The sequence below is a fragment of the Caretta caretta genome, chromosome 17 (assembly GCF_965140235.1).
Source record: "Caretta caretta isolate rCarCar2 chromosome 17, rCarCar1.hap1, whole genome shotgun sequence".
Taxonomy (NCBI): domain Eukaryota; kingdom Metazoa; phylum Chordata; order Testudines; family Cheloniidae; genus Caretta; species Caretta caretta.
Genome location: NC_134222.1, coordinates 1,203,531 through 1,221,074, shown reverse-complemented (window position 1 = coordinate 1,221,074; position 17,544 = coordinate 1,203,531). Strand labels below are relative to the sequence as shown.

General features: G+C 51.0%; 2 protein-coding genes across 3 annotated transcripts; one reads left to right on the top strand and one right to left on the bottom strand.

The window, feature by feature from the left end:
• Positions 1-420: 420 nt before the first annotated feature.
• Positions 421-4,731, bottom strand: VMA12 (vacuolar ATPase assembly factor VMA12). Its single transcript, XM_048824328.2, has 6 exons — positions 4,457-4,731; positions 2,636-2,709; positions 2,372-2,461; positions 1,819-1,861; positions 1,041-1,153; positions 421-857 (listed from the first exon to the last, which is right to left on the bottom strand). Exons 1-6 carry the CDS (start codon positions 4,644-4,646, stop codon positions 762-764), a joined length of 606 nt encoding a protein of 201 aa, XP_048680285.1. The 5' UTR covers positions 4,647-4,731; the 3' UTR covers positions 421-761.
• A 32-nt stretch (positions 4,732-4,763) lies between these two features.
• POLDIP2 (DNA polymerase delta interacting protein 2) lies at positions 4,764-15,968 on the top strand. 2 transcript variants are annotated; one of them, XM_048824324.2, is made up of 11 exons: positions 4,764-4,895; positions 5,276-5,357; positions 6,466-6,563; positions 7,456-7,552; positions 8,047-8,122; positions 8,833-8,940; positions 9,222-9,358; positions 10,648-10,674; positions 10,884-11,009; positions 12,054-12,133; positions 13,733-15,968. In XM_048824324.2, the coding sequence occupies exons 1-11, from the start codon at positions 4,849-4,851 to the stop codon at positions 13,845-13,847; spliced, it is 993 nt and encodes a 330-aa protein (XP_048680281.1). In that variant the 5' UTR covers positions 4,764-4,848; the 3' UTR covers positions 13,848-15,968. The 2 variants fall into 2 exon arrangements, with proteins under 2 accessions (XP_048680281.1, XP_048680279.1); XM_048824322.2 differs by having other exon boundaries at positions 4,788-5,003.
• Positions 15,969-17,544: the final 1,576 nt, after the last annotated feature.

Below are 17,544 nucleotides of genomic sequence, written 5' to 3'. Positions count from 1 at the left end.
GATAAAGAATTCCCTGTATTGGCTGCAACACCTTTTGAGTTAGGAAATTTCCCAGTATGGGAGGAACAGTGTGGGATGAGGTGACCTCATTCTCCTGGGGAGCAGCTGTCTGCATGGGGGAGAAAATACACCACCATGAGCACAGGGCCTGGGTCAGGCACCCACTGCTTCAGTCAAGAGCAGGCAGTGCTCATGCCCTGTATAAACTCTGCTCTACCCTAAAACAGCCTGGCTAGTGCACCATGCAGGAATGTGAAGAGCATTAAAGAAACCAAGTGTAACGGCTTCTGCAGAAGTGATGGAGCAGGGTTTGGGATACAGAGGGCAGAGACACACCCAGGCTGCCCAGGAACACAGTGCAGGCATTTCACACGCAGCATCTCCACCCTAGGAATCTGCCTTGGGGCAGGAGGAAGGTCATTCTAATGCACACAGAATCCATTTATTTTGAACAAGGGACAGCAACTTCAGAGCTAGAAGATGAGGCAGCAATAAGCCCCCCACTCCCGCCTGTGCCTTTCATGGATTTGAAACATCCCACGGCTGCTGACTCTTCTGTTCCATGCCACAAGGTCCCCATTCAGTGCATCTGGTGATTCGTTTCAAACGCGGCCGGGGTAAGGAACATGGTGTGAGGAAACTGCAGTAGGCACAGGGACCCAATGGACCAAAGCCAAACACAGCTGTCGACAAATTAATAACCCATAGGGGAGGAAAAGTCCTGCAGGGTAAGGATCCCAGTCTAAGTGAAAGCCTCCTGACTACAGTCCTCCAAGCTCCCCTTCCATGGTCCGCACCATCACGTACAGTTCAGCCAAGCCCACCACTGAGGCCACGATCACAGCCGACAGCACACGCTGGGGGGACAAGAAGAAATAAGGGAGGTTTAAGTGACGCTGCTGAAGCATTCCAATCAGCCTCCCGTTCTCAGTGGAAATGGCATTCCTGACCTTTCCGTCCAATGTCCTCTGAACACACCAAAGGAGGCTCAGGATGGAAAAAACAAACATGGAAACTGTGAAGTCCCAGCTCACACTCACCGCTGCCATTTCTGTGAAGATGTACTGGCTGCCCAGGTATGTGCAGGCAAATGCAGCCACCACTGTGACAATGAAGTTGAATATGGTGATGACCACGGCTTTCATGGACCTAACTGCCGATGGAAGGAAGGGAGGGAGGAGAGATGTCAGCAAAAGCATTTGCAGGTAAAAGCTGTTTGTCATTAGCATGCAATGTAAGAGGGCTTGGGGTAAGCTATAGTACCTCTAACTGAACCTGCCAGTACCTTCCCTATTGTTAAGATAGAAAAATACTCAAGAATAAATACACCTGGTAGCTTTTGAAAAAACTTGTTTCTTTTGAAGAAGCAATTTCTATATAAAACACTAACAAATTCACCCTCTGCCTGCATTGCTGGGCCCGCAAACTGCAGCAGGGGGACAGCATAAGCCAGAGAGACGCAAGCTGGAAACAGGAAGTTTCACTGGGCAGGCTATCTAGGTCACAGCTGGCAGACATCTCTTCTTTAGGCACCAAGGTCTCCCCTTCTGATCCAAACTCCCAACCCTGAGGCTTTTCAAAGTCCTTCAAACTCTGACATGCTGTATAATCGTCCCCCGTAGTTATTTAATGTATAAATAGGGACTGTCCCTTATTTCAAATTAAACCCATCTAGTGAAACACAGCCTGCTAGGCAGAGAGGGGTGGGGCTGTTCTGTCTTTGAGGATGAGTAGATGGCAATTGATTTAATTCTCACAATTGGCTTTCTGCTTGCTGGGCATACGCTGTCTATTTCTTCCTATGTTGATACAACTCACCTTGCCTTCCCAAGTCAGCCAGAGCCCCGTACCGGTTCAGTTCCTAAGAGGAGAAGAACAGGGTTATAAAAACCTTATTCCACCCTAGGTGTCAATTCTATAGTGGAGACAATTTCAGTAGAGCATCCTGCACTGCTTCCCCTCTGAGACTAGAACTATATTTGATCAACAGGCTTGTGGGTACCACCCTGATGGCTCAGGTTCCCTTGTTACAATACAGATTTGGCAGCCCTGTTTGAGGGGGAAGGCTTCCAGCACCTCTCTGTTTCTCCCTTCAGAGGCCTCGTGCTGCACTAATCCTCCCTCCTGGTGAGGGACTTTGGAGCCAACAATGATACTCTTGGATAGGCCAGTCGGGGTCCTGGGAAAGCAATAGGAGATGCTCTGCTTTTGCCTCTGAGCTAGCAAACCAAAGAGCCTGGGACCGCAAATTCATCTCTGGGCAGTGCCACCAACGAGCTGTGCTAACATTTATGTGGTTCCACAGGGTATGGTGGAGAACAGACTGTCCAGGTTTATTTTGATCTTGTATCTTCCCTGCCTGTCTTCAGACCTGGCAGTTGATGTTTCTTGTTATCCGCTTGTATTCTTCATTGGCTAGCTTAGCCTTTATCTTCTCCAGACGGGCCACCAGCTCTGGGTTCTAAAGACAATTAATAAACAAGAGAAAGTGTAATGAGAACTGAGGTGCCATTAGTTTATTCTGTACATTTCTTGACCCATGAAAAACATCTAGTTTTAGCGTCCCTAGCTAAGAGATGGAAACAGTGTACCAACCATAGCTGTAACTAGCATTTATCCCATGCTTGTTACATACCCTTGGAGGTTTCTCTACTTCAGGGAGATAGATCTCGCTGCCTTCCAGTAGCTCATGGAGATACACAGGAGAACCTACAACACAAAGAGTTCCTCTAAATGCTTTCAGTTTAGAAATGTAGGCAAAGCAGTGAAATGTAACATCCAGGTCATTCTCTGGATCTCTAGCTGTTAACATCAAGGACGCAACATGGAAATGTCTCCAAGACATTAGGTGTGTGTGTGTGTGTGAAACAGAGTTTAAAAACAACAGCTATTTTTAAACAAAACTGTTTTCATTAAGTTAATGAGAATATAAAAATCCTGACCATTCCAGGTAACAGCATCCGCTTAGTACATGAGTACTAGAGCAAAACTAGCCAGGCTAGGTTCACAGTTCCAGGGTGAATGAAAGGCAAGTAGCATTATAACTAGATTTCAAATTAGATTTGAGATCAGTTTGAGCAATGAAGGTGTTAACAAGGTAAGTGAGGAAATATTGTAAAGTGAGGGGTTTTATTTTGACTGTTTAACTTGAATTTTTACACCTTACTGTAATTTTCATTCAGCTAATTCTGAGAGAACACTTTTTGTGGATAAAATTAACTGTTGCTTTAAAGTACAACCTTTGTGAAGTCTATCATCTGAGATGGAGCCCTAAACAGTTTAGAGGAGTTAGAGATAAATACTATGCACTTGTCTAACATCTACCAGCTAAAAATTTCAATGCATTTTAAAAACAAAAACTTAGGCCACCTAATACCCTGTGGAGTTAGTATTATCCTCATTTTGCAGATGAGGAAACTAAGGGATAGATATTAAGTGATTTGCCCAAAGTGGCAGAGCCATGAAAAAAGCCCAATTTGTGCATTAAATTCTAAGGCCTGTGCCTTAATTATACAGCCATCCTTCCTGCAATAAGGAAAGAAAAACATCAGAGGTATAGACATAATGAGGAGGCTGACATACAAAAAGGGGGCTCTGGAGGCAGAAGTTGGAGATAAGTCAGCACCAATGCTGGCCACACTGTCTGAAGGGGCAGAGGTCGATGGTTCTAGACAAGAGAAGGGAGTTAGAGACAAAAAGATCCATTTGGGCAGGTGACTCAAAATCCATGGAGGTTTTTACAGACAAGAATGGAAGGCAACTTGGAACTGGGGCCTGAAGTAACAGGGAGCAATCTGAAGATAGTACAGTGGGGTCATGTTTCTCTGTACATGTGAGAAAGGGAGCAGCAGCATTTTGCTGGAGAGCTGGGACTTGGGGCGACCACAGAGAAGCAAGGGATAACAGAGGTGATGGGAACCAGGAGAAGGATTTCAGCTGAGGCAGATCAAGGCTGTGGCTCAAATAAATTGGTTAGTCTCTAAGGTGCCACAAGTCCTCCTTTTCTTTTTTCAGGAGATGAAAGACAGGGTCAGTTCTAGGGTTCCATTACTGGAGGGGGGAGTAGGTATTTTGGGAGCCCTGGATGTTATTTTAAAAACAAACAACCTTCCAGGAGTCCAGGGGCTAATTAAACCCCTAGAAAATCTTAGATTTTAAGAGTTTGCTAAGGCAAAATTTGGCTGCAGTGTCAGCATGTGGATTTATAATGCCTCGTTGTATAATTTGTAAGAGGGGTGAAGCTACCGATCTGCCGCTGTTCCGCAGTGGATAACTTTGTGCATGTTTTGGCCTTGCGGACAATAACTTGGGGCCCCCTAGAAGATCTCTGGGGGAAGTAAGGGTACCCCTCGTGGTCCCCAGCGCCGGCCCTGGCTGCGGGCTCCGCCAGGAGAGTTCACGGCCGAGCCACAGCCCGGCGGACGCTCAGCCTCAGGCCCCGGCCGGCGCCTCTCACCCGCCTGGCGCAGGGCGCCCTGCAGCTTCCGGAGCAGGCTGAAGGGGACGAGCGGGCCGCGCCCGGCGGCCTGGGCCCCCAAAGCGGCCTGCAGCTCCGCCCGCAGCTCGCGGGGAAGCCGCCCGAGCTCCCCGCTGGCGGAGGCCGCCGCCCGCACCAGCCGCTCCCCCGCCACTATGGAGGACGCCATCTTGACAGGCCGGGGGGTCACATGATCGCCGGCCGGCTCCCCAGGCCTCTCCGGCCCCGCCCGGAGCGCGGCCCCCCCGCGCCGCGCGCACAGGGCGCTGGGAAGGCGGACGTTGCCGACCAGGCGGGTTCCCCGCGCGCGCTGCATTGTGGGCCGGGGGTGGTGTCCGAGCGGGGCCCTGCCGTTGTCGCCGGCGGGCGGGATGTCGGGCGGCGCGGCGCGGCGCTCCCTAGCAACGGCTCTGAGCAGGTGCCGGGCCCTGCCGCTCAGGGAGGCCCCGAGCCGCGGCCTCCGGGCGCTGTGTGCGGGGGGCCCCGGGGCCCTGCAGCCGCCCCCGCGCCGCCACCTCTCGTCCCGGTGAGGCCGGGGCCGGGGCCGAGGGGGTGAGGCCGGGGCCGGGGCCGAGGGGGTGAGGCCGGGGCCGGGGCCGAGGGGGTGAGGCCGGGGCCGGGGGGGTGAGGCCGGGGCCGGGGCCGAGGGGGTGAGGCCGGGGCCGGGGCCGGGGCCGAGGGGGTGAGGCCGGGGCCGGGGCCGGGGCCGGGGCCGGGGGGGTGAGGCCGGGGCCGGGGCCGGGGGGCTCCGCGGGCGCTGCCCGCCCGGCCTGAGCTCGCTGTGGCGTTTTTCCGCAGGAACCGGGCGGAGGGCAAAGTGCTGGAGCCCGTGGGCGTGTTCGAGGTGCCGAAGCCGCACGGCAAATACGAGACGGGCCAGGTGGGTGTCCCCGAGCGACCGGCCCCGGCCCCGGCCCAGGCGCTAGAGCCGGGGCGGGGACACGTTTCGGCCCCATCTGGGCACAGAAAGTGCTCAGGAAACTGGGGTGGGGCCAGAAACGAGGCGTTCAGGGAGTGGGGCGCGGGCTCCGGCTGGGGAGGAGGGGTTTGGGGTGCAGGAGGGTGCTTCAGGCTGGGATTGAGGGGTTTGGAGGGCGGGAGGGGGATCAGGGCAGGGGGTTGGGGCGTAGGGAGGGGCTCGGGGTGCAGGCTCCGGGCGGTGCTCACCTCAGACGGCTCCCGGAAGCAGCGGCATGACCCTTCTCCAGCTCCTACGCGGAGGCACGGCCAGGGAGCTCTGCGCGCTGCCCCATCCACATGTATCGCCCACACAGCTCCCCTTGGGGTACCAGAGGGGGGCCATGCCGCGGTTTCTGGGAGCTGCATGGAGCAGCCCCCGACCCTACTCCCCAGCTGGAGCACCAGACCCCACTTGCCAGCTGGAGATCGAGGGCCAACTTAAAATGGCCATAGTTTGTCCACTCCTGCTCTAGAAGGTGAAATGATTGTTAGCACCGGTTGTTTTGCTCTGCTCATATCCCAAGTATCGTCTCCTTTCAGCAGCGAGGGAGAGAGTTACTGGAGGTCTGAAATAACTGCTAGACCTGTCACCTCTATGCTGAGGTCTCACAAATCTTTCTCCAGTCCTGACTGACCTCACTCCATCCGAGCCCACAGGTCTGCCTGCGTCTCCCACATCTCCTGGGTGTTTAGTTGTCAATTTAAACTTAAGGTGGCCAAAGCTGCATTCCCAGTTCTCTCTCATCCCAAGCCTTCTCCATTCCCTCGTTCTTCATCACCACTCTCCTCTCTGTCACCAGATCCATAAAATGGAGCATGTCTTGGATTCTTTCTTCTCCCCTGCCCCATCAATCCAGGTTCTGTCCAAATCTTGCTACTTCTCCCTGCATAATAATAATAATAATAAAATGCTGCCTCTTTATTGGTGTGAGGTTGTTAGCCATTTCCTTTTTTTTTTTTTTTTAAATGGGTTTTAATCTCTTGGCTGTGATTTGCACAGGACTGAAGTTTATGATTCCCCCTTTCAGCTGTTTCTTCACAGTGTGTTTGGATACCGAGGAATAGTCCTGTTTCCTTGGCAAGCCAGGTTGTATGATCGGGATGTTACTTCTCCTGTTCCAGAAAAGTAAGGATTTACATTTCTTCATTTGCTCCCATGCTGCTGTTCTATTTAAGTCTTTTACTGTTCTTCCTGGTCCGGGTCACTGAGGTTTTAAGAAAGAGTGAGGCAAAGCCTCAGTGACTTTTGTGTGAGCATCAAACTAGGAGAGATCGGCTCATAATAGTCTAAATTAATACCAAAATAGTTTCTCTTAAGTTAAAAGATGGGAGGAAGGTTTCAGGGAATGGTGGTGTGTGTGCTTTAGAAAACAAATGGGTGTGGAATTGCATGTTAAGGAAAGAAACTCCTGTGGATTTAGGTGTAGGTTCCTGTATAGGTTCCTAGTGATTTGAACTGGTTGGCCTTGGCTCCAGATTTGGCAAGCTAGGTTCAGTTCAGCCTTCTCAGCGATGGACACTTAGTGTCTTTCACCTTCCACTCCATGCAGCTAATGAACCCTGCAAATGATTCTTGTGGGACATGGATAGGACTGAGGGGTGAACATATTGCTTTCACTCCACCCTTATTTTCAATAACCCAGATGGGAAGACTGACTGAATAGTGAGACACGTCTCCGTCTCTGTAAATGGGGGCTATGATGCCACCGATGTGGATTTTTTTTTTTTGCATCTCGCATCATTTATTGCTGTATGTGTGGGTGGTGTGAATCTTGCGTTGACTGAAATGGAGTGATTGGAAATCCTGAATGTATTCAGAACCTCCTTTTCCTTTAAGAATAAACTTGTTGCTGGTAGCAACTGTTTGTACTTTATCCACACTATCAGAGACGCAACTTGATGTATGACAAAACTTCCTCCCACTCTCTGTGTCAACTTGCTGCTGGTGGGTGTAATCATATTAGTAGGGTGTAGGCTAATGAAGGGAGCTCTTGTGTTCAGAATTTGTCTCTGTTTAGGAGTGAGAGTGCAGCTGGTCATGGATCCAAAGAAGTCAAAGGCAAAACTCATACCTACTACCAGGTGCTAATAGATGCTCGGGATTGCCCACATATAGTAAGTGTCTGATAACCTTGTTCTTGACACCCAAAGATCTCTCTCTTCTGTTAACTCCTTAGACGCAGACAGCAGCTGTAATGGAAGACTGGGAGGGCGCTGTTAATGTTTTTCCTCCATGGTGGGAATGTTTGGAACAGGGGTGACTGGTTCTGTTTTACCAGGTCATCATTCTGCTAAGAAAGATCATCAGAAATGTTTAACCATTACTCTTCTGAGTAGGTCCAATTTCTTCTGCCTAGGTTAACTTCTTGCCCATGCTGGAGTATGGGTTCTGTGATGTTTGTATAACACAGGCAATAGGTAGCAACAAAATTTCTTTTTAGTTGGTGTTTGAATTGTGATTTCCTCTAGGAGATGAAAACAAGAGAAATGTTTGTTCTGAGCTGAACTGGTTATATAAAATAAATGTACAACCTTGAGAGAAGAAGAATAAAACGGCTGTCCGCACACAGTGTTGTCCATTCGAAGTGCTAAATCCCCCTTATTTTCAGTCTCAGAGGTCACAGACGGAAGCAGTGACGTTCTTGGCGAATCATGACGACAGTCGAGCCCTCTATGCCATACCAGGTGAGTAAATGGCTGTTCTTAAGCTTTCTGGAGAGTGCAGATTCTCATGAGATCTGGCTAGAAGGACCGTGAGAGGTACCGTGGCTAGCATAGTCTAGTATCGGCAGTACTAGATCTACCCCTGGAATGTCTTGTCCTAGGTGCAGTTTGTCGCCTCTTGGAGAACAGTAGAGTGACTGACATGCTCAGCTCTGTTCTTCAGATATGTGGAAGAGGTGTGTTCAACTGGAGTCAGTGGCTAGGCGAGTGAGGGAACCTTGACTGTTGCTCACATACTTTGAGCTGTTGACCCCAAACCCCACTTTCTCTACTTAGCAGTAGATGTACTCAGATCCTACACCCTGCATTCCTTTCTCCCCCTTTAGTTCTAGGGCTGCTGGATCTCTGTTTCTCCTTCTGTTGTGTTCTCTACCTGAAGTCCTGGTGTGATAGTATAAACACTTCTGCAGCCACTAGTGGCTCAGGAAGAGCATTGGCTTTATGTGGGGAGAAGTATGTATCCCTTTTGAAGAAGGTAGTAAAGCAAGACTTGAAGAATTATTGCCAGGGAGTGTCCTGTAGGTTGAGGATAGTTTTGCTAGTTTAGATTTCCTCTGCCAGGCCCTCTTTCTTTACTGCTCATTAGTGTAATTTATTGCCCTGCTGAGATGCCTCCTGTGAAGCTCCCTTTGCTGATGGCATTTAATGGCTGATGTGGGCTTCTTCTCTAGGTCTAGACTACGTAAGCCATGAAGACATCCTTCCCTACAGCTCCACTGATCAGGTGCCAATTCAGCATGAGCTCTTTGAGAGGTTTCTTATGTACGACCAGACAAAAGGTAACTGCATGCCCCTCGAGCCTTGCCCTAGAGAAAGCCTCTACGGAGCCATGTGCTGTTATAAGGCACCTTCATAAGGAAAGACAGACATCTGCAGCTCATTGTCTTAGGTGCAGTGCATTGCCCATGCTGCGGTGAGTGAGAGGCTTTGTTCTAGCAGAAACATCCTTAGACAGACCTCTGTAACCATGTAAAAGCTGCTGCTCTGTCTGAGAGGTGGGAGTTCAGAAGCTTATCTGTAGCCACTTTGATAAACTGTCCTCTCTTTCCACTCCCTACAGTTCCGCCTTTTGTAGCGAGGGACACGCTGTGTGCGTGGCAGGAAAAGAATCATCCCTGGTTAGAGCTGTCTGATGTGCACCGAGAAACCACCGAGAATATCCGAGTCACCGTCATCCCCTTCTACATGGGCATGAGGGTAGGTCTGGGTCTTACCTAGCGTGGCCACCATTGTAACTCTCTCCAACCCATTTAAAACACCCCCATCCTTTCCAAGTCCTGCTGCAGCATCTTGCTTTCGTCCTGCAACCTGGCTTCTTGTTCTAGTTGCATCCTCACTTATCATTATTCCCAGTGGCCGTGAACATGGAAACATGAGACCGAATGGTTATGGGGAACATCCCCGTCTAGGCTCTGCTAGTTGTTTGTTGAGTTCTGTGAAATGCCTTGGGCTGTTCTGGGAGAGGTGCTACTAAAGGGCAGGGGAGAATTTTCACAAATGCCTGTATCGTTAACACTCCCTGCTGTTAGTAATAGATGTAAAATGGCACCGGCACAATCAGTGCCGCAGTGAGTTACACTTAGTCTTCCCCCTGGGGTTTGACACTCCGCTCTGGTCTACACTGGGTGGGGAATCGATGTAAGGTACACAACTTCAGCTACGAGAATAGCGTAGCTGAAGTTGACGTACCTAGATCGACTTACCCGTGGTGTCTTCACGGTGGTGAGTCGACTGCCGCCGCTCCCCCGTCGACTCTGCTGCGCTGGAGTTCCGGAGTCAACGGAAGAGCGCTCGGGGATCGATTTATTTATTTATTTATAGACTAGACGCGATAAATCAACCCCGATATCCAGCGGTAGTGTAGACCCACCCTCAGACTACTTTGCCTTCTCCCTGGGGCTGAGGAGAGTTCCCTGATTAAAGCTTTCTGGATTCAGCTGACACCCTGTACTTCCTAAAATTGATTAGGACCTGGCTGCTCGGGGTTCAGGAAGCACAATAACGAAGTTTGTGTATTAGCCAGCTGTCTCCTGGGGTGGAGAGCTGGGTATTTACACATATAGGTCAGTTTCAAAATAAACAGTGCCTCTAGGACCAGTAGGATTGTAAGGCAGCCTTGGACCACAACACGGGCAGGCTCTGGTGAAAGCTAATGATGAAAGCTTCTGGAGAGCCGAGCTGGTATGTATCCCATCTGCTAACCAACAGCATGTGGATTGGGCATCCTCTAACAGCATATAGGGTATAATGAACGTGGGTACCCACAACTGGTCAGTTCTCCAGTCACTGGTGGATCCCTGGAGCTCGTCTGTCTGAGTTACATAGATGCTCAGGCCAGTTCTACCCTGGGAATGAGGGACTAACTCATGGGTGAATTTGGAGAGCGCCTCAGTCTGTGCTGCCCTGTGTCAGTCTGGCACTGCCAAGTCAGAGTGTTGGTGCTGAGCTGAAGGGCATCAACTAAACTAGTTTATTTCTCTTGACAGGAAGCCCAGAATTCCCATGTCTATTGGGTAAGTGCCTTGTGCTTCTGTAAAACAGCCTAAGGAGGGTCTTTATTTGCTGCGGGGTGCTGGAAGCCCCACCATGGCTATGGTCAGATTTATCATGATGGGTTCTGAGGGAGGGTGGCTCTTTGCTTGTGGCATCAGCAAGTGGACCTGATACCTGGCCTATTGGCAGCTGGCTCCAGCTCCTCATGACTTGTCTCTCACCTCTCTAGTGGCGTTACTGTATCCGCTTGGAGAACCTTGACAATGAGGTGGTACAACTGCGAGAACGGCACTGGAGGATATTTAGTTTGTCTGGCACCCTGGAAACTGTCCGGGGCCGAGGAGTTGTGGGAAGGGTACGTATTGCCTGATATCTGTCCTCAGACATAGCCTCCATTTGGGGCACTCGCCCTGGGTCGATTGATCAGTATGTGGCTTAATGGGCACTTCCAGTAGGTGTGCGTGGTGAAAGAGTCATGTGTACAGTTCCTTGCAGATTGTCTGTTACTCCTGAGGGAATTCTGCACCGAAAAATTCTGCAAATTTTATTAGTCAATAAATAAATAAAGCTCCAGCATGGCAGTGGGGAGCACAAGCCACTGGCTGCATTGAAGTGGGAGATCACCCTGAAGCCCACACCACTAGTTCCAGCATCTATGCCTCACTCCCACATTCCCCTGCCCTATTCCACCCCCCCTTCTATCCCCACTACCTCTTCCCCTTACCCCCCGCCCCGCCTTACCCAGCCCCACCGTGAGCACTCACTGTTGCACAGAAGGGGAGCACGACTGGCACTAGGACCCAGGAGGTGGTGTTCAGCTGCAGAGTCAGCAGAGCCGCAGCCTCCTTCAGCTGGGCAGCTCTGCGTTTGCAGAAATGGGGCGGGCGGGAGGGCAGGGGCATGTAACCCTGTGTGCCCCCCCATGCCCCGCCTCTGTTTGGGGGCAGTTCTGCCCAAAACAGCGCCGATGGTGGTTCCCCCTCCCCCCCATGGCCTCCCTTTGGTTCCCTGCTGTTTTCCACCTGCCAGAGGCGGTGGGGGCTTTATGCAGGCGCGCAGTCCTGCAGAATTGCCCCAGGAGTACTCTGTGCGGGAAGGAGCACAGCAGAAAGTGCAAGTCTGGTCAGCAGAGGGTTGTTCTAATTCACTCAGTCTTCCAATCATCTGACTGGGGGGGGACGGGGACTGAAATACGGTGTCATGCTGGTGCTACTTATTGGGTGTAGCCTTTATTATGGGGGTGGTGATGGCAAGAAGTGGAAGAGGAACAATTGCTAAGCAGCATTTTGAAGCCTGAGGAGCTCTGTTGATTTTGTTGCAAAGCAAATCTGCTAATGGCGGGCTGTGGAGAAAGCTATGGGGATCTGTCTGATACAGTGGGGTCTCTGTGTGTCCTCAGGAGCCAGTCTTATCCAAAGAGCAGCCAGCATTTCAGTACAGCAGCCATGTCTCACTGCAGGCATCCAGTGGTCACATGTGGTAAGAAACCTTCACTATTCTGGTAATGCAGAGTTCCCAGTTGGAGATTAGGACCCCCCTGGGACAGTCTGTGTCCCAGAGAGCTCACAGTCTGGTGTTCTGACAGGAATTAACAGCTGGGCGGTGTGGACAAGGCAACTAAAGGTGGGTGCACATGTGCATAAACTAGGCTGTAGTGATAGTCCCATATTGACTCCAGGAACCCCTGCTACTCATGAGCCTTGGCAGAGGCTCCAAACTGGTTCCTCCTCCTCCTCAAGTTTCTCCCTTGCGAAGGAGCTGGGCCCTTTCCACATTATCTTCTTATGTGCTCCACTCCCCAGCACGTTCCCTCTTGAGTACCGGAGGCAGGTTTGTATTGGCCACACAGCTCTTGTGCCCTAGGGCCTTCACTAGCATTTTCTCCAGTGGGTTCTGCTAAAGGAAGTGCAGTGACTTTCTCCCAGAGTCTGAAATTCAGTGCCCAAAGGCCTGACGCTTGGGATTGTTCCCGGTTTATGCAGTCCCATGTACTGCAGCAGCATTGAAAGCTAACCACTCCTTCATTAAATCCCTAAGTGTGCACTTGTGATGTGGATGCTCAATGCCCTACCAGGAGAGGTGTCACACGACACCTCTCTTCCCCACCTTTGAGCATACCTTTCTCAGAAGCTGGGGGCTGCTTTGCAAACACTTTTATCTGAGCTGGAATATGTACTACAGCAGATCTGCCCCTTCAGGGTGAGCTCTTGCTAACTCAGGCTTTCACCGTGCATGGCTGGGTGTTCCTGACTAGTTGAATGACCGCTCCCCTGGGCATAGAATGCAGCTCATTGTAGTGCTCTCCCTTCCCAAACAGTCTGAAAGGAAAGACAGGCTCCAGAGCTAGAAAGCCATTCCAGTAAAGGGGGAGGAAGGGGCTGGAATCCCCAAATCGCCAATCCACATGGCTTCCTTTCTAGTAGATGGTCTTCTCGGGTGATGAAGAATCCGACTCAGAACTATTGTTTTACTTCTCAAGACGCCTCCCTGTTAGGTCACATCCTGCATTACACAAGGCAGTTTGCTTTCCTGAGACAGTGGGAGACCTGCTGGAGAGTTGATTTGTCTAACTTGTGTACGGAAATGTGTGTTCAATGCTTAATCTCCCCCTTGTGAAATCGTGAAGCAGAAACTTCAGCTTCCAAACTACCTGTGATTGGCCTTTAAGGACTGATCCCAGGTTGCTGAGCCATCGGGGCTTCTGCTGGTAAATAAGAATGTGAATTTGACCTATTTGCAAACTAAACTCAGATGGCCTAACCTAGCCTATCTCCGGCCTGGATTGAGGAAAGCATTGTCCGAGCTATCTGGGGGTGGCCTTCAGCCTCTTACCCTCTATCTTCCCGTGGGGTGCCTTGTATTACAGCATGGTCTGCTCTGTGCTGGGCTAACCGCCTTGTCATAAGTGAGTCACATGGCCCGGAGATGCTTTCCTGTCGGTGGGAAGATCCTGCAAAGGCAGGCCCCGGCAACAGCAGAGTGCAGAAGGTCCCTTTTCCCCTGGAGCTGCCATTCCATTGCTGTAAGAGGGCGTGGTGATGCATTGGTCTCAGTCTGGTCTCTGACTTTGTTTTGCAGGGGTACTTTTCGGTTTGAGAGGCCTGATGGCTCCCACTTTGATGTCCGAATCCCTCCCTTCTCATTGGAAAGCAATAAAGATGAGAAGACGCCTCCCTCTGGCCTTCACTGGTAGAGCAGTCTAAGCACGGTACCCCAGGAGAACAGTCGTGCATTGCAGACCTCTGCTTCCCACCCTGCTGCAGCCAGGGATATGGAACTTTTCAATATTTTAAACCATTTTGTTTTAACCATTGCTAAAGGGGCGTTTTTGAACTTTAACACTGACTCTTTCAGGCTATTTGCAAGCATCATAAGCTGTATTAGTGGATCCTTTCTTCCCCCTGGTGCTGGCTGGTGCCCAAGCTTGGGGGGTTTAGAACTGTGCTGCTGTGGAAGATGGGCCCACTCAGCCGGGCTGGGCCCTTTCCAAATGTGTTTGAATTCTCTGGGATGTGAGGTTTCTCTTTAATAAACTGGCCCTTCTAGTTATAGCCCATCTTCCTTTGTACACCAAGGCATTGGTCTCACGGCCAGCTTGCCCCAGTCTGTGCAAAGCTCCATCAGCCCAAACCTCTGTGCCTGAGGAGGAGTGAGCTGGCTGTGTCATGTCAGTAAGGTGCTGCCACCCTTGGAATGCAAACGCTTCACTGGGTTTAGCAAACGCCTGCTGGAGAAGCTTGTTAGCCAGTGCGTGGAGTGCACCATTTGGAGCAGTGTTGCTTGCCAGGCTCTGCCCTGAATTGCTGCCAATGGGTGCTAACCAAATGGGTGCAAAGGGTGAACAGCATTGAGCCCTAAATCCAGCTGTTTCTGGGTGGGGATAATGATCAGGGTGGGTCCGTGCACAGGGAAATCGGAGCAGTAGTTTTCAGACACTGCTGAGACCTGGAGTGCCGAGTTGCAGTCAGATAACAAGAAGTCTTCCCTCCTTGCACCCTTGCCAATGGGAAACCTGCATGAGCAGAAAGTGTGTATGTAGCCCCCCTTCCCTCCCCCATCAGGTGATGGTTTGAGTTCGGCCATGCCCCCAGACGTTCCCTCTCCTCTGCTGTCCCTCTCTCTGTGGAGTCTGAAGAGCAGTATAAATAACCTCCCTAGACGGAATAGGAGAGACTCGCTCTGCACCCGCGGATGAATAGGTACGTGTGTGGGGGATAGACAGAAACACACACAATTTAAATAGCAGTGGTTACCTGGCATCGATCCCTTCATCTCCTCGTTTCCCTGGCACTGAATGTGGAACCTGCAACCTGTGTAGTGCTTAGAGAGTTAAAAGGTTAAAGCTGTGGGGGTTGTCTTTGCTATGGCTATAACTGATAAGGGGATTGCTCTGGGTGTCGACTGTTCCCACGTCAGTGTGGGCGTGGGAAGCTGGCTTCATCCTTCTTATCCCTATTGCTAAATTCGGCTGGGAGAGAGCAAGGGCCTGAGTGTTGGCAACAGCCTTTCTGCAGTACGCACAGCTTACAGTGCCGAGAGCCTTGCTCTTTGACGTAACTGCCCAGTCTAGAGATGAGTAGCAGCTGCCCTGCTTTGGCCTTGGGTTGCTGACTTCTACGTGGCAGGCAGGCAGGTTCTTCCTGCCGGTTTTTCCAGCCACATCTCTTGTTGCCTGTGTTTCTGGGTACCAGTGCACCTGACATCGTCGATAAGGGCTACAGGGATTGTCTCCTCGAGTAGGGATGTGGTGCTAGAGAGGCAAACTGGCATTGTCAGATGCTGGGTGTAGCAGGCCCTTGCTGCTAATCCACTTGGGCTGGTGACTCCGGGTGTGTGCTTGCCAGGTGCTTAGGGCAGTCAGTAGCTGGGTCCCCTTAGGCCCAGCAGTGCGTGAGCATTCCTGGCTGGATGATTGCTGACCGTAACCAGTGTGATCAGCGCACTCAGGAATGAATCCGTTTGGGGGAAAGCAGCCCATAGAAGCTGGGAATGTGTCCAGTTAAGCTGCCCAACGACACAGACAGCCGATCGAGGGAGGGAGCATCAGAGCCATTCCTCTTCTGCAGTGACTGGGGCTGCTTCTTGGATCTAATGCTAAAAGACAGGCATGATTGGCAGGGATACAAGTTGGGGATGGGGGAATAGTCTCCTACCTGTGTTGGTTTCTTGTTGGCTTATTCCAGTGAGACGACATAGGCAAAACATGACCGAGTCTGGAAAGTTGCTGCTTGTATGGCTTTCCCACAGGCCGGCTTTACTTTGTCATGTACATAGCTGTACACATCACTGATGAATAAAGTGTTGAAGTAACTGATGTGAGCTGTGGCTCTGATTTTCCCAGATGTGCCCCTGGGCCCCAGCCTTTCCCCCTCCCCATTTCACTCTGATTCCTTCAGCAGGGTGGGCCCTAAAAACCACAAATTTGTCGTACCCTTGGTGCGGCAAGTACTTAACAGTGGCTCTACTTGGTAAGCTGGGCATTCATTAAGAGGCTGCTGCTGTGTCTGACTCCAGATCAAATTTGTTCCGTTTACAAGTGCAACGATTTCTTTCTAACTGCCAGCTCTGAACGGTCCACCTGGAATCTGAAAGACCAGCTGGGTCTCCATCTTGTGTGCCAACACCAGCAGTAAAGGTTCTTCCAGCCAACTCTGTCCTCAGGGGATACCTGTTGCCTTAGGTTGGAATCACTAAATGGGGTTAGATGTGGGGTCCATCTAGCCCAACGTCCTGCCTCTGACACTAGCCAGCACCAACTGCTTCAAAGGAAGATGCAAAAAATCCTGCAGAAGGCTATTATGGAATAACGTGTCCCTCAAGGGGCAGTTTTCCTGGCCCCTGCTAGAGAGTGAAAGAGGAGGGTTTATGGCCATCTTACAAAAGGGGCATCCTGCCTATGAAACCATGGCTGTGCTCATTATCTAGGTGAATGTCTCATCCTTCTTTGAATCCCACTAAGCAACTGGCCTCTACGAAATCTCGTAGTAATGCGACCCATGAGTTAACTGTTCCTTCAGAGACTTTCAGCTTTGCAAGCAATGTTGTTGGACTGGAATCAGCTCTGAGAGCTGCGCTGGCACCATGAGCTAGCAGGAGTGATAATCAGTTAACACTTTGTCACTAGGATGAATTGCCCTGGCCCTGATGCACCCCAGAGAGCTGCTGAGGATTGAAGAGCCATTTTCACAAGTAGAAACCCACTTTTCTAAGCTGAGCAGTACTTTAAAGATGCTGTGGCTAGGTCCTTCGCTGCGAGACAAAGGAAATGTCTGCCTCTGAGATGGAATGCACGTTTGAAAGGCAGAGAAGAAAATGCCCTTTTCTGTGGCATCGCCAAATCCTTAGTTTCTGAATTAGAGGGACAAGCTGCCAGCCACTGACGAAGAGCTGGGCTTGGGTCACAAACGAGACTCCTGCCCATTCAAACCGATGCTCTACAGGCAGAGGCTGCAGAAGCTGAACCCAACAAATCAGAAAGCCCAGCCCCACTTCAGTCCAATGGCTGAATTTCCCCACAGCAGCAGGGCTGTTGCCAGGTGACCAAAGTACTGTGAAACCACAGATCTCCTGCTTCTCACCATGATGAAAGCAAGCTGGTGAAATGCCTGTGGGTAGCCAGGTGTAAGAATGAGCAGACACCCCCAAGGAGAGGGCACCCAAATCCCCTAGGCTAGTCACAGAAGGGGCAGGTGAGTCACTGCATTCCAATGTAGTTTGTATCTGGAATAGGCTGCCTCTTCTATTCAGCTGTAAGGCCAGTATGTCCCTGTTTGGTGAGAGGGTTAGAGACAGGTGCTATGGGATTTCAGGCTCCTCTCTTTGAAATGCTCCCAGGGGCTAATCTGGCTGGGCTGTAGGGATTGTTGTCTGGAGGTGGGGAATGGCCAACT

Bases quoted from the DNA above. Each gene is read 5' to 3' on its own strand.
- VMA12 (XM_048824328.2), bottom strand. From the start codon at position 4,646: ATGGCGTCCTCCATAGTGGCGGGGGAGCGGCTGGTGCGGGCGGCGGCC. The intron at 2,710-4,456 runs GTGAGAGGCGCC...TTTGTGTTGTAG, and splicing joins GGGCGCCCTGCGCCAGGCGG to GTTCTCCTGTGTATCTCCAT. The intron at 1,862-2,371 runs GTCTGAAGACAG...TTCTCCTCTTAG, and splicing joins CAAGAAACATCAACTGCCAG to GAACTGAACCGGTACGGGGC.
- POLDIP2 (XM_048824322.2), top strand. From the start codon at position 4,849: ATGTCGGGCGGCGCGGCGCGGCGCTCCCTAGCAACGGCTCTGAGCAGG. The intron at 5,004-5,275 runs GTGAGGCCGGGG...GTTTTTCCGCAG, and splicing joins CGCCGCCACCTCTCGTCCCG to GAACCGGGCGGAGGGCAAAG. The intron at 5,358-6,465 runs GTGGGTGTCCCC...TCCCCCTTTCAG, and splicing joins GCAAATACGAGACGGGCCAG to CTGTTTCTTCACAGTGTGTT.